General features: G+C 37.9%; 1 protein-coding gene across 2 annotated transcripts in view; it reads left to right on the forward strand.

The window, feature by feature from the left end:
- NPR3 (natriuretic peptide receptor 3) overlaps positions 1-8,722 on the forward strand; it is a 47,855-nt gene extending 39,133 nt beyond the window's left edge. For both annotated transcript variants that reach the window (XM_061469541.1, XM_061469542.1), the window contains exon 8: positions 878-8,722. In XM_061469541.1, coding sequence (XP_061325525.1) covers positions 878-989 — 112 coding nt within the window. In that variant the 3' untranslated portion in view covers positions 990-8,722. The remainder of the gene's footprint in view (positions 1-877) is intronic.
- Positions 8,723-12,619: the final 3,897 nt, after the last annotated feature.

Raw genomic sequence — 12,619 nt, forward strand, 5'->3', positions numbered from 1 at the left:
AGCTTCGATGCCTTTCAAACTGTATGTATCTTCTGATTACTTCTCATTTGGATCTGTAATTACCACAACCAAGCATGCAAACTTGGCATACAAGATTTCTGTCACACATCTTCACAAGCCGAGCTGTATGCATTTGGGGCTGTACTAATGCCTTTTGGAAAAATTGGTCCTGAAAATGAGTAGAAGCATAAATGCATGAAATATAGATAGGAATCTTCTTAATGATTTTGGGGATACTAAAGGGGAAACTGAAAGGCAGTCAGAGGGCTTGTTTGACGTATAAAGTAACATAACAGAATTCTTCAAAAGGCCCTAGAAGAAGACACACAGGAAAAACTGTTTCTGATGCACGAGCAATTGTTTTTATTTCTTATCTACCCTCTACATCCCTTTACTTAATTCATCATACTACCTCCTCCTCTGACATTACATAGCAGCTTTCTCAGAGGGAGAAGGGAGGATTAGTTAGTTAATATACAGTTTCAGTGAGAAATGCAACTGAATAGTCAGATCTCTTGTTTGAACTCTGCATAAAGTGCTTCCCCACCCCTGTTACTGGAAAGAAATTTGGCTTTGATCAATACAAAGCAGTGATGTGACACAGTTCACATGACACTAGATCAGAAATGTTCAAAGAAGAAAATGTCTGTGTCTTGGTGCTTTGAGACTACTGTGTAGAAATTAGCAGCATTCTTGAGCCTGGGTAAAATGTTTCAAGGCAAACTACTTTAATCTTTGACCAGGGTTTCACATTCTGCCATATTTCATTTCTCAACCGGCACCCAGCTGTCCCCTACAGGCATTCTTTATAAGGGAAGTCCTGTTACCCTATAGCTGGAGAAGGATTTCCCACTCTTGTTCCTTTCCTTTCATGCAGAAAGAAATACAGAATAACTATTGAGAGACGAACTCGACAGGAGGACTGTAACATGGGGAAACATCGGCAGTTACGTGAAGACTCCATTAGATCTCATTTTTCTGCCGCATAAAGAAGAAGAAAAAGAATCCCATTCTTCCTAGGAGAAAAAAAGAATTAGAGAAAAAGACACAACCAAAGACATCAGTGTAAAAGGAAGAGGCTCTTGAACTCACTCTTTTAAGCAGTAATTTTGTCTTAATTTCTTTCAGAAGCTCAGGAATGATTTACTAATTACATTGTGCCACATGGCCTTTCATCTCATGAAAAAAGAAAATGATGCAGTTTGCTGTTACAGGACATACCTAGTATGTAAAGATGGTATTTCTTAAAGCATAGATTAAGCGGAGTGGATCTGGGTTTAGTTGATGGGGAATGCCTCATTCTATTCCCTCTTCTTTCTTTTCTTAGCTCCTACCACCTCTTTCCTTAATTGTATCTCACACATAGGTATCAAATATGGTTTCACAGGCAGAGGTGTTGGTTGCTGTCAAAAGGAAGAAAGGGATTCAGTTGGGGATGATTCTGCATCACTGAATCATTGCCATCGATTATAGGGGATACACAATTGGGCAAATAGAGTTTAGTTCTGGGAGGGAACTGGCACTTGGGTGTAATTAATTCCATTGGGGCATAATTAACTTTACTGAGAAAGTCAGCAGGTGGAAAACACCCACAAAAAATTCCTTGTTTGTGTAGTATCACAATAAAAAGCACTGATTCTCCTTCTTAGATGATGGGAGTTAGCAAAAACTCCAGTGAAGGATGTGAAGTTTCACTAATATGACATAGTGAGAGAGAAGGCAATCAGGCCTCCAGAAAGGACTGCCTAATTCCTCAGTCTTATGTGCGTTTTATCAAGCTTCTTACTCTCCACTGCCATGACTTTTAAAGAGACAAGTATAGTCCATGTAGGGCCTGCTTCTGTTCCCAGTGAAGTCAATGGCAAAAATCCCATTAACTTCAGGGAGCACAGGGCTGCATCCAAAACTGTAAATATAAAAGTGTTTGTATAGCTGACACAGTTCAAAAGGGGATCTTTTTTTTTTGTGTAAAAATGACATTCCGTGCTATCATTTTATTTTTAGGATATTTTTATCTTGTATTTTTCTATTAAAGTATCTATTTTTGCTTTGGTAGGATTAAAAATTAAGGAAGGGATGTTTTGAAGACTTATTTTTTATGATAGAAGTAACATGCAGGGAAAGTCAACAGCTGTAAATATGTTTTAGAACTAGTATTTAGGGAAGGAGAAGTGACTTTATCAATAGTAACAGACTTTTTGCCCTACTTTCTTTTCCAGACATGTGCAACATTCAAATAGTTATTTAAAAAATATACATGCAGTAATTGAATTGTCCATGTGATGATGGACCTGATCCTGAAAATAATGAACTTTTCACATGTTAAATAGTTCTACATTAGTCAGTGAGACTAAATATTTGTGTATGTACAATTGAACACCCAAGGAACTACCTTCAGGAATTGGGGTGGTAAAACACTGCTCTACGGCTGACTTCAGTCCTGCTGCTGTCGGTATCCCTTGGACTTTTGCCATTGACTTTACCAGGAATAAAACTGAATCTGTGATGAATTAGCTACTAACGTCTTATTTTATATTAGACAAAGGAGAGCTCTGTGCTTTCTAGTCAACAAATGGAAATGAACAGTGCATATTATAAATGTGATGACCAAGATCCATAAAAATACTGTCCATGGGAAAACGCAGCTATGACTGTGGTTCTAGTGCATGAAATCTTTTGATTTATCCTATTTTGATTTCATAAGTAGAACTTCCTGGTCTCAGCAGTCAGTCAGACTTGAAAGTTAATCTCAAAACTGGCCCTAAAGCCTGTGTTCTACAGAAGTTCTAGGCCCTGAAAAGCCAGAGTGCCAATTCATAGATACCATTTCAGGGTAGCTGGAAGAAAGAGCAAAAGCTGGCTCTGCCTTGTTTCTGTCTTTCATTTGTTGGTGGGGAAATAACCAATGGAGTGTTTCCTTGGACTCTTTTCCTTATGTTACACTTGCCTCCCAGAATTCATCACCTGCCCTTGTAAAATACTGTCCCATGTCCCAGACAGCCAGAGGGAAAGGTTTTCTGACTGTCAGGGCAGCTTCAGTATAGCTGGTGGATGTAGACCAGGTAGCTTTGCTATCTTTAGGACTCATTGAAATAGGTGTTGTTTACCCAGTAGGTTTCCATCATCCTGTTTCCCAGTCTGAGCATGTGTGACCAAAGTAACGCTGCAGTCAATGGACAGTTTTTTGAAGTAGCCTCTTTTTCTCATGGGCACCAGCAAACACTGTAGGCTAGAGCAGCATTTTCATAGTGCTGTGGAGTGCTGACTTCCACATTATTATCTTCAGCATGTAGACTTCCACTGCAAGTTGACAAAGATGAAGCAAAACTTGCCATAGTACTGGTGATTTAGTACGTTGAGACCCAAAATTTCAGAGTTAGATGTCTGGATGCTTTGTCCTAGGCCACTGGTAGGTCTGGAGAACCAAAGACTTCCTGACCAGTTTTGGGAATTCTTTTCAAGCAGCTGAGTTTATCTAGCTCAGGAGCACGCATAAGATTTGGGGGTTTTAAAATCATTTCCCAGGGAGTTTTGATCTACTTCTTGTTTTGCAAATATGGCTTTCAATATTTTTACTTTCTTTCATCCACTTGAGTACTTTGCCACAGAAAAAGTGAAGGAAAATTTTCAAATATGTAAAGAGGATATTATTTGAAGCATAAACTTTTTTTGAAATTGTTTTTTATTACTTGTCTTGCAGTGTGAATTGGTACTGAAACAATCACTAGTTAGAGAGCAGGACAGTAGCATAGGTCTGCATGTTTCTTGTCAGGTCAGACCAGAAGACACAAGCCAGGAGATGTGTCTGGGACAATAAATTGTCAGTACAGCTCTTCTATTGTCATCTTACTATAACTAAGCATATTTAAAAAAAAAAGTTTAATGAAAGTCCACTTTTTAATTAAAATAGTGTAGGGTTATTAATCAGGAAGTTTTCTTATGAGATATCTGTTGGTGGGATGCTGATGGAGGCCTAGCCACACTTTACATCCCAACACCTCCCAACAAAGGTGAACCTTTCTTGCACATTAGAACATTTTATACTAATGGGCTTTAATCTTTCTACATTGGTGCACACCTACCTGTTAATTTTCCCCATGGAAGTGTGGAGATTGTTAAAGACATTCCACATAAGTAGATAACTGTATAGCATAAATAAACTTGCACTTCTTAGCTGCCTTTCTCAGTGCTCTTAATAATACTTCCCAAGTCTTTTATCGACCATAAATCAAAAACTGTGTGGAGTTTAGAATATTCAGCAGAGAGATTCTTTACCAGCTAATGCACGCTTCCTTTCTGGTTCATCTGCATTAGCTCAATGTCAGAATGTTTAGGCTTCAAACTCTGTAAGGGAATGTCTAATTAAAATAATTTATTCTCAAAAGAGTTTTCAAAAACCTACATTTTTAGCTTTTATTGTTATTATTATTAAAAACATAAATCTGTATTACAGAGCAGCACAAGGAGGGCTTTGACACAGCTCAGCAAGTTAGGACACACTTTAAATCACTCAACTTCAGCTGATAAGAGCTTTGCTCACTTGGAACGAAAGGGTATAATTGTAGCCATGGCTGAATGAAAGGGAATCTTGCCATGTGCTTGAATTGGAGAAAGGTTGGCCCCGTAGGTAATACGTTTATTGCTAAATCTTACTGTTGTGCCTGTTAAATTGAACTAGTGGCTTCATACTTTTTTTTTGGTTTTGTTCAAATTTTGATAAATTCTGCTAATTTAGCATTTTTTTTAAATTACCAAATGCTGGTCAGCTTAATATCTGGTTAATCTCACAGTTCATGAGTCTTCTGTGATCTGCCTTCCACATTCTTATCTTCAACATTTAGACTTCAACTGCAAGTTGGCAAAGATGAAGCAAAACTTGACATAGTACTGGTGATTTAGTATGCTGAGACCCACAACTTTAGAGTCAGATGCCTGGATGTTATGTACTGGGCCACTGGTAGTTCTGGAAGTTTTGTCTGTGGACAGTGTGTGTGTCCTGAGTTGTCTATGACTATCACCATCACCAGTTAATTTCCAGTTCTTTCTGTGATGTGCTTCATTGAAGAGCACTCTCAGCTAAGTTCATTCAGTCATTGCTAAGACTTTTAATTGAGAGTACTGTGCGCCTTGCAAGATTTTGGCTAGAATTCTGTTTATTCAAGAGCTATATTTGCTCACTTCTGAAAGTAAATTTTATTTATCTATTTTCAATTTGGTTTTATCAAATGCTTTACGGCATTATTGAAAGTATTCTGTTGTTTTTTAATGTAGAATTATTAAAGTTTATCTAATGCTTTGAAAACATTTGTGCTGGACAAAAGAGTGTGCTCCTTGACAGCGTGTTTTACTGAATGAATCTCTGCTTTTCAGCTAGGAGATGAGATCATACTTCCATTAAGCTGATGAAAAAAAACCCTTTCGTTGATTCAGTGGAAGTAGACTTGGGTCCTCAGTGAAGTGTCTCCAGGCTTTAAACTCAGCATCTTGAAGCAGTTCAGAGTGAATTTCTCAGCTTTGCAGTGGAACAGGCTGCATCAGCCTTAGCTGACCTTGGCTCTGGCCTGATTTTCACCTCATGAATGCCATAATGCCCCTGGAAAGCCAAGAATAGACATCAAAGACAGGAAGCTAATAGTTCTGGTCGTAAATTTCTGTGACAATTCAGTCCACCTTTTCTGGAGCTCAAGACAGTTCCACATCCTTCACTACCTTCCTTTGCATTTCAGAGTAGCTGTGTAGCTGGTCTGTTTCTTTAAATAAAGCAGATGAGGTTATTTTTCCTCTTTCTCTCCCAGGCTAGTGTGAACATTTGAATTCTCCACTGTTTTCAGGCTCTTTTCTCTAGCTTCAGAAGTACTTTGAAAAGAGACAGCTATTTTCCAGCATTTAGTCAGAGATGCTCCCTCTTCACTGAGAGGTGGCTTTTGTATAATTTCAGCCACTGGCATTGCTGCAGTGCTGCTCAGCTGCCTTCACATCTGGTGCTGGGCAATGGCCATATTGGCTGTTACTGGAGGTGTGGACCCAGAATTGTCTGATGTGGCCCATCTTTTAACTAAGCAAAACTGAAAAATCAGATCAAACGAAAACTTTTTGAAGTTTAATCTGAATTTTTCAGTTAGTATCCTTTCATTTTAAAAACAGCCAAGGCTTCTATAAATAACTGTGGTTATAAAAGCAATCCCATTCAAATCCCATTAAAATGATAACTGGGTGCCACTGAGATCAGCAAAAATGAACTAGTCCAACATCGTGAGATGACGCCAGGTGATGTCAGCCAGCCTTTCTTTTTATCTAAGCCCTAATTGTTTTTACTATAAAACGACACCAAATCTAGTGACCACTCTCCACAAAACAGGGCATATGGGAATAGAAATTTGAGTTTCTAATGGTCCATTACCTTTTCTGTCAATCAGCAACATGTCCTAGTATCTTGGCTCACAAGTGTGAGCCATGAAGGGACAATTTCAGTAAAGTGTGTGTTTTGTAGGAGGCAGTTTTAGCCCTTTTTAGAAACAAAGTACAAAAGTTATTTTTTGGAGTATGTTTTCAAGGACGTGCTGGAAAAATTTTCACCTTCAAATGTGTTGTGTATCTCTCCTCTTTACCCACCCTTTCTTTCTGCTGTTGAAAGCACAAAAAGATTGTGCGTATATGAAGTCTTTCAAGTGGAAGAATGGAAGTGTTTGCACTGTGTGTATCCCTGCTTAGAGACAGAAATGAAATCAAACGGCTTGAGGCCTGTATTTTTTGTATTCTTGAATACCTTTTAACATCTGAGCTCTGAGACTGATGGAAAATGATTGTTGAAATTAAAACAAATAGCTGTTTGTGAGAGACCTCAGATTTGGCTGTCTACAGGGATCATCAAAGTGTGTGGCAGACTTTTGATAGTGTCTTTTCTGAAGAATGAGAAGAGGCCTAAGCACTGTGGTTTGCCCCACTGAACCCTTAAGTCTGGCATAAATGCAGCTCTTCCTTTATCTCACCCGTAGAGAGAGAAAGGACACAGGTTAATGATAGCGTTTTTGTGAGTTTCCTGCTGGTTTTGATCAGGAAGACAATGCTGTCACAGCTTTGAGGCTTTCTTGGGCTACTGTTTAATTATGTCCAGAATATCATTACATAGACTGTTTTATTATGCTATTACTTCATCCAGAATGTACCTTTCAGAATGACTCCTACCTGACATGCACCAAATTTGCAGCATACAAAGCCAGCTTTCAAAAGGAGAGGCTTAGAGCTTATTCAGAATCTCTCACTAACCACTAAGTTCTTATGCTGCATCTAAGGCAAAGTATTTTAAGTAACCTGACACTGTTAAAGTTTGTATGTTAAGCTATAGTACTTTAGAAATCTTATGTGGATTCATTAGGTATTATATCTTTGAAAGGTTAAAATTCACTCTGTGTGAACTGTTGCTTGGTGTTTGTCATCTGAATGTTTCTAGAGGACACTTGAGCAAGCAAACAGAATGTACCAAAAAAAGGGATTAAAAAAAAAAATCTTGTTTTAATGTCTGCATTTTTTTTTTCTTGTAATCTCAACTGATACGCACAGGGAACACACAAGTCTCCTCCCCAGACGATGAAGAGAGGTCTTGCTAATGTTACACTACACTATCAGCAGACATAATGAGCACAGCTATGTTGGCTTGTGCCTGGTGACGATCTGGACTTCTCTTTCTCTGTGAACTGCATAGGTAGTGTGATGAAGAACAAACCATCTCTGAAAAGTCAGTATCACAGTTACTAATCAGAGGTCATTTGTTTTGGTGCCATGTGAGATGATAGATGTTCCTCCCATATTTAGCATCTGCCTGATGTAACTTTGTGGCAAAAGTTGTGATGCCTTATGCAGTATAGGATCCAAAGGATGAAAACATCTCTTGAGAATATACAGAAAACATCTGTGCAGTTGAATTAGGGAGAGAGAAGAGGGAAAATGCTCAGGGATTGATGATACTACTATGATGATACTGTTGACTCTACAGAGGATTGGAATCAAGCTTTTTCTGTCCTTATTGTTCAATATCTGCTTTATCGGAGACTTGGAAACTTATTCACCTTTCAAATCTCACATAGCCCTCTCATCTTTTAGATCCTTTTAAGCAGGATTTAAGTTGTGTGTAGGAGCTGCTCAGGGTGTACCATGCCCTAAGGTTGTGTTTTCACTTAGTAACAATATTGGTTTTGTGTGCTGGTCTAGAAGTGCTGAGAAGATTTGGGTAGAGTAATGGGATGAAACTAATGGGTAGAATTTGCTGTGTTTCTTGTGCAAAGGGTGTGATTATCACAAAACTAAAAGGACTCAGGATAGACACTGTGGACGTTAACTTTGTCCCCCTTTTTTGGTGATATTGTTCATTCTTAATGTAAAAATACTGGACAACAGAGAAACATAATATGAGTCTAGTAGAAAACAAACAGAAAGCTGCACAGTATATTGTACTGATGTAAGTAGAACTATCTGCATATAATGTGATTTTATTTATTGTGTAGAGGAGAGTGTGTATTCATGACTGTGGATATAAACTTTGTTTATTTGTGTAATGTATTTTATTTCTTTTATGACTTGTCATTTAAAATATCTACATTCATTGGTGTCTTTCAATTTTTATTCTGTGCATTTTCTTTCACACATTTTAAAAATGCAAGAATATCACATAACCTAAATTGTAACAAAATTTTTCCATTAAAGACATAGGAATATATTTCTGTGATGTCTTTTATCACCTGTATATTACATTCTTGGTCTGTTTCATATAAACGGTACTCTCAGATGGTATGGGAGGGTTATCTTGGGTCTAAGACTCAGATATTAATGGTGATTAGCAACTGATAAAATCAGGATACAATCTAACCTTTCTTTGGGAAGAAAATTCTCCTTGGTATTTTAAGGTCTGGGAGAGGTTTTAATCAGTGTAAATAAACCTTGGGTGTTTGTCTGTTTCTCCTCAGTTCTCCAGAAATGCAATTAAATAGGAACCAAATTATTTATATACACTGGAACCTTAACTAGTAAGCATTAATTTTTATAGCTTGCATAGAGGCAAAACTTACACATTCTACTGAGCTACAAGCTCATTTCTTTGCAGCAATCTTACCCAATTGGGGGAATTTAATTTTGTTTCTTTCCTGTTCTATTAAATACAGTTTTCAAATTATCCTGTTTTGTCTAGCCTTCTGCTTTCTGTATGCGTGTGTCTGTTGGAGAAATGTTGCCAGATTTAAGATTTGTGCTTGAGAGTATGCCAGACCTTTATAATCTAAAATAACTTTGAAATGAGCATGAGGAAGAAGTATCTGATCACACTAGCATCAAAACTGCAAGTACCAAAAATCCAAGTACCAAAAATTCATTTGAGAGTTGATAGAGAGATGGAAAGAACCTCTGGGTTAACTACAAACCTAAAATCTTTCTGCAGCCCAGGAAACAAAAAAGCAAAGAATGAAAATACAGGCTTAGAGAGGCCCATTCAGTTAGGGGAGGGTTGAACTACTTTTCTAGCTGCAGTGCCTTTCACTAGTAAGTCTCTAAATATGTCACCAAATTTAATTAACTTAATATTGCCAATAAGGAAATAAATATTACCAGTTTGGACAGCTGATTAAAGGTGCAAAGGGCTTAACTTCCTAAAACTGGAGAAGATATTCCCAGTATACATTAGAATTGAGGTAATTTTACATCTGCCTCCTCAGAGATACACTTCTAATTGTATGAATGTTGTACAGGTAGAAATTACTATTTCTCCTGCTTTTGCTTGATTGTTGTGCTTGCTTGTGTTTGCTTGATTGTGTCTTCATCCCATTGCAAACAGGAATTCTCTGGAAGAATCTAGCAATTTTCCAGTAATTTTGTATTAAGTGCTGTAGAAAAAAAATTGTACAAGTAGTCTGTTGTGTTCCTGATAACTGCAGTAACCATTAAAGGTGTTTTGTGATCTTTTCAAAAGTGCACATTTTACATGACTTGTATCCAGTCCCTTCTAGCAATATAAGATTCTAGTAAGAGTAACCTAAAGGTTAGTTTACTAATGTTTGCTAATATTCTAAGATTCCTAGAACTGAGATCAGTAATGAAACATGCTTTACCCCTTCTATATTGTAGGCATACATTGGCAGGGAAGACAGCAGGAGCAGCTTTTGACATTTTGCCTTCACTGGCAGCAGTGGAAAAAAATCTCATCAGCTTCTATAAGATAAGGTTTACTCAGGCATGGGTATATAGCATGAGATACTATTGACTGAATTTATGTTCAGTATGTGACTCTCAGGCTATTAGTGCATATCCGACAAGTCATTACCTTCACAGTGGTAGGACTTTCTTCCATTCTATTTTGTTTTTCCTGTTTTGATAGCTTATCCTTCAAAATCGGTGTTTGAGATGTGTGTGATGAGTTGTGTGCATATATACATATACTGGTATTTATGAAAGAGTCCCTCCAAATGTGTTGGATATCTTTTGTAAGGGAGTTATCAGCCATTTGGACAGGTAAAAATTTCCTTTGGTGAAATTAAGGGAATTGATCTTCAATGGTAAAAATTTTGGATATCATTCTAGATATCCTGTAACCTAGCTGAACGCATTTTTGTGGCTTTCTTAGGAAACTATTTCTTGAGGAACATTCATTACATTTCTGAAAAATTATGGCGGCATTTGAGCCAAATCTTGGTCCTGAACCTCAGCCAATGTTTTCTTGAATTGAAAGAGCACTGCCAATAGCAAGCAATTGTACAACTGACAGAACCTCTTCTGTTGCCTCCTAGGAATAACCATAATTTACAGTCTGTAATGCCAGAAAGGGTCTCCCTGTGTATATATGCTACTCTAAATAAATCTTCCTGAGTCATGTTAGGGTTGGTTTGATGATCCTCAGTCCTCTGCCTCAGGAAAAAAAAAAGAAAAAGAAATTTTCCTTTCTATAAGTAATTATGTTGTTTAGATACTTGTTCTGGCAGTGCAGTGGTTTATTATCGGTGTGTCTTGACACTGCCATTAGATTTAGACAATCAACTTCTGCTTTCAAATTGTAGATATATATATACATATATCTCTGAAACTGGCTGATGGCAAAACCTGTAACCATGGATTTATGTTTGTCCAGGACAAGGGACATAGGAAGCTCTTGTCTATGAAAGCCCTGTTCTTCTCCCACCTATATTTCTATAGTACCAAAGCAGACAATATCCCCATCGTATTCTATTCCTAGTATTTACTATATGAACAGCCACTGAAGACCAGCAACTACTGTACTGCCTAGGAGTCAGCAATCTTCACAATTCATTAATTCTCCTTGTCCCCCTTCTGGGGTCTAGCAACCTAACAACATATTTAAACCATACAAAACATACAGGACAAGCAGTGCTTGTGCCTCTTCCTCCTACCTCTTGCCTAGTGTTAGAGTAGTAGCAGTAGCATGACTAGGGGAAAACCAGTGTGTTGGATGGGGATCAGGGATAGAACTGCAGTATTTCTGTCTCCTAAAAGAATAATCTAAACATGAGTACTATTTGTGAACTAGTGTCTTGCTGAACTCATTTACAGTTATACAAAAATGAAATGCCTCTAGTAAAGGCATGTAAAAATATTTTTTTTCATAATCTAAATGCCTAGACTACCAGACTACAGCAGGCATTTCTCACTTATTTCTCTTGCTGCAGCAGAATAATTTATTATTGTAAGTTAGCCTTCAAAGGGAAAGAGTGAGAAGACAGACTATACACTATAGTGCATGGGCTATTCTGACAGCAATGTGGATTTGGGATTTTAATCCCTTTTCAAACCAAACAAAGACACAATTTGGGCTTGTTATAGCCCTGGTAACTAGTATTTCTTAAAAGGACAATAGTAGGAACAGTACCTCTGAGTGTGGCTTATGTGTTCAGGCCAAATTAGATACCTGAGTGAAGGACTGGACTCGTCTCTGACATCTGAAGGAGAAAGCTGCTCCCATGATGAAGAATTTCAGATAGTAAGAAAGTCCCGACAGCACTGTCTGTCCTTAAACGTGCACACATGTATAATATGCTTCTGCTGAATAGGATTGCCAGTAACAATTATATTGAACTGTTGTCTTAAAGTGTGGACTATGCTGAGACTCCTGTGCAGTACTTGTCTCCATGTGCAGGATGGAGGGAGAGTCTAGAGAAAAGAATTCACAGCCCCTGACTGAATCCTGTCATGCAAGATTACTTCAGAACAAGGGAGGGGATTCCACTTACTTCCATGATTACTTCATTAATGGGATTATCAATTGGAATAATACCTTAAGAAAGACCTTTCTTTTTTAAGGAAAAATACTTGAGAAGTGCCTTCCATGCTCAGGCATCAAAGGAAGAGGTCCAGTAAAAAGGGATTGATAAGCCCCCTCAGTTAGGTCAGGGAGAACCAAAAGCACATCAACAGCCTGATGAGTAAAGGAAATTAAACTGGAGGAATAGGTTACTGGGTAATGACTAGAAAAGGCAAATTATAGACTGAGGAGATAGGGGCTTTAGTCTTCATTCCCAGAAGAGATTTACCAGAGCAGAGGACTGGCTAGTATCCCACCTTCTACCGTCCTGGGATAGAGAGAAATGAGGCTTTCTACTGAGTCCTGGGCAGTTTTAGGGAAGAA

Source organism: Pezoporus flaviventris, unplaced genomic scaffold (genome assembly GCF_033815535.1).
Source record: "Pezoporus flaviventris isolate CSIRO_AGI_PZ_B2104156 unplaced genomic scaffold, CSIRO_AGI_Pfla_v1 ptg000057l, whole genome shotgun sequence".
In the NCBI taxonomy this organism is placed as follows: Eukaryota; Metazoa; Chordata; class Aves; order Psittaciformes; family Psittacidae; genus Pezoporus; species Pezoporus flaviventris.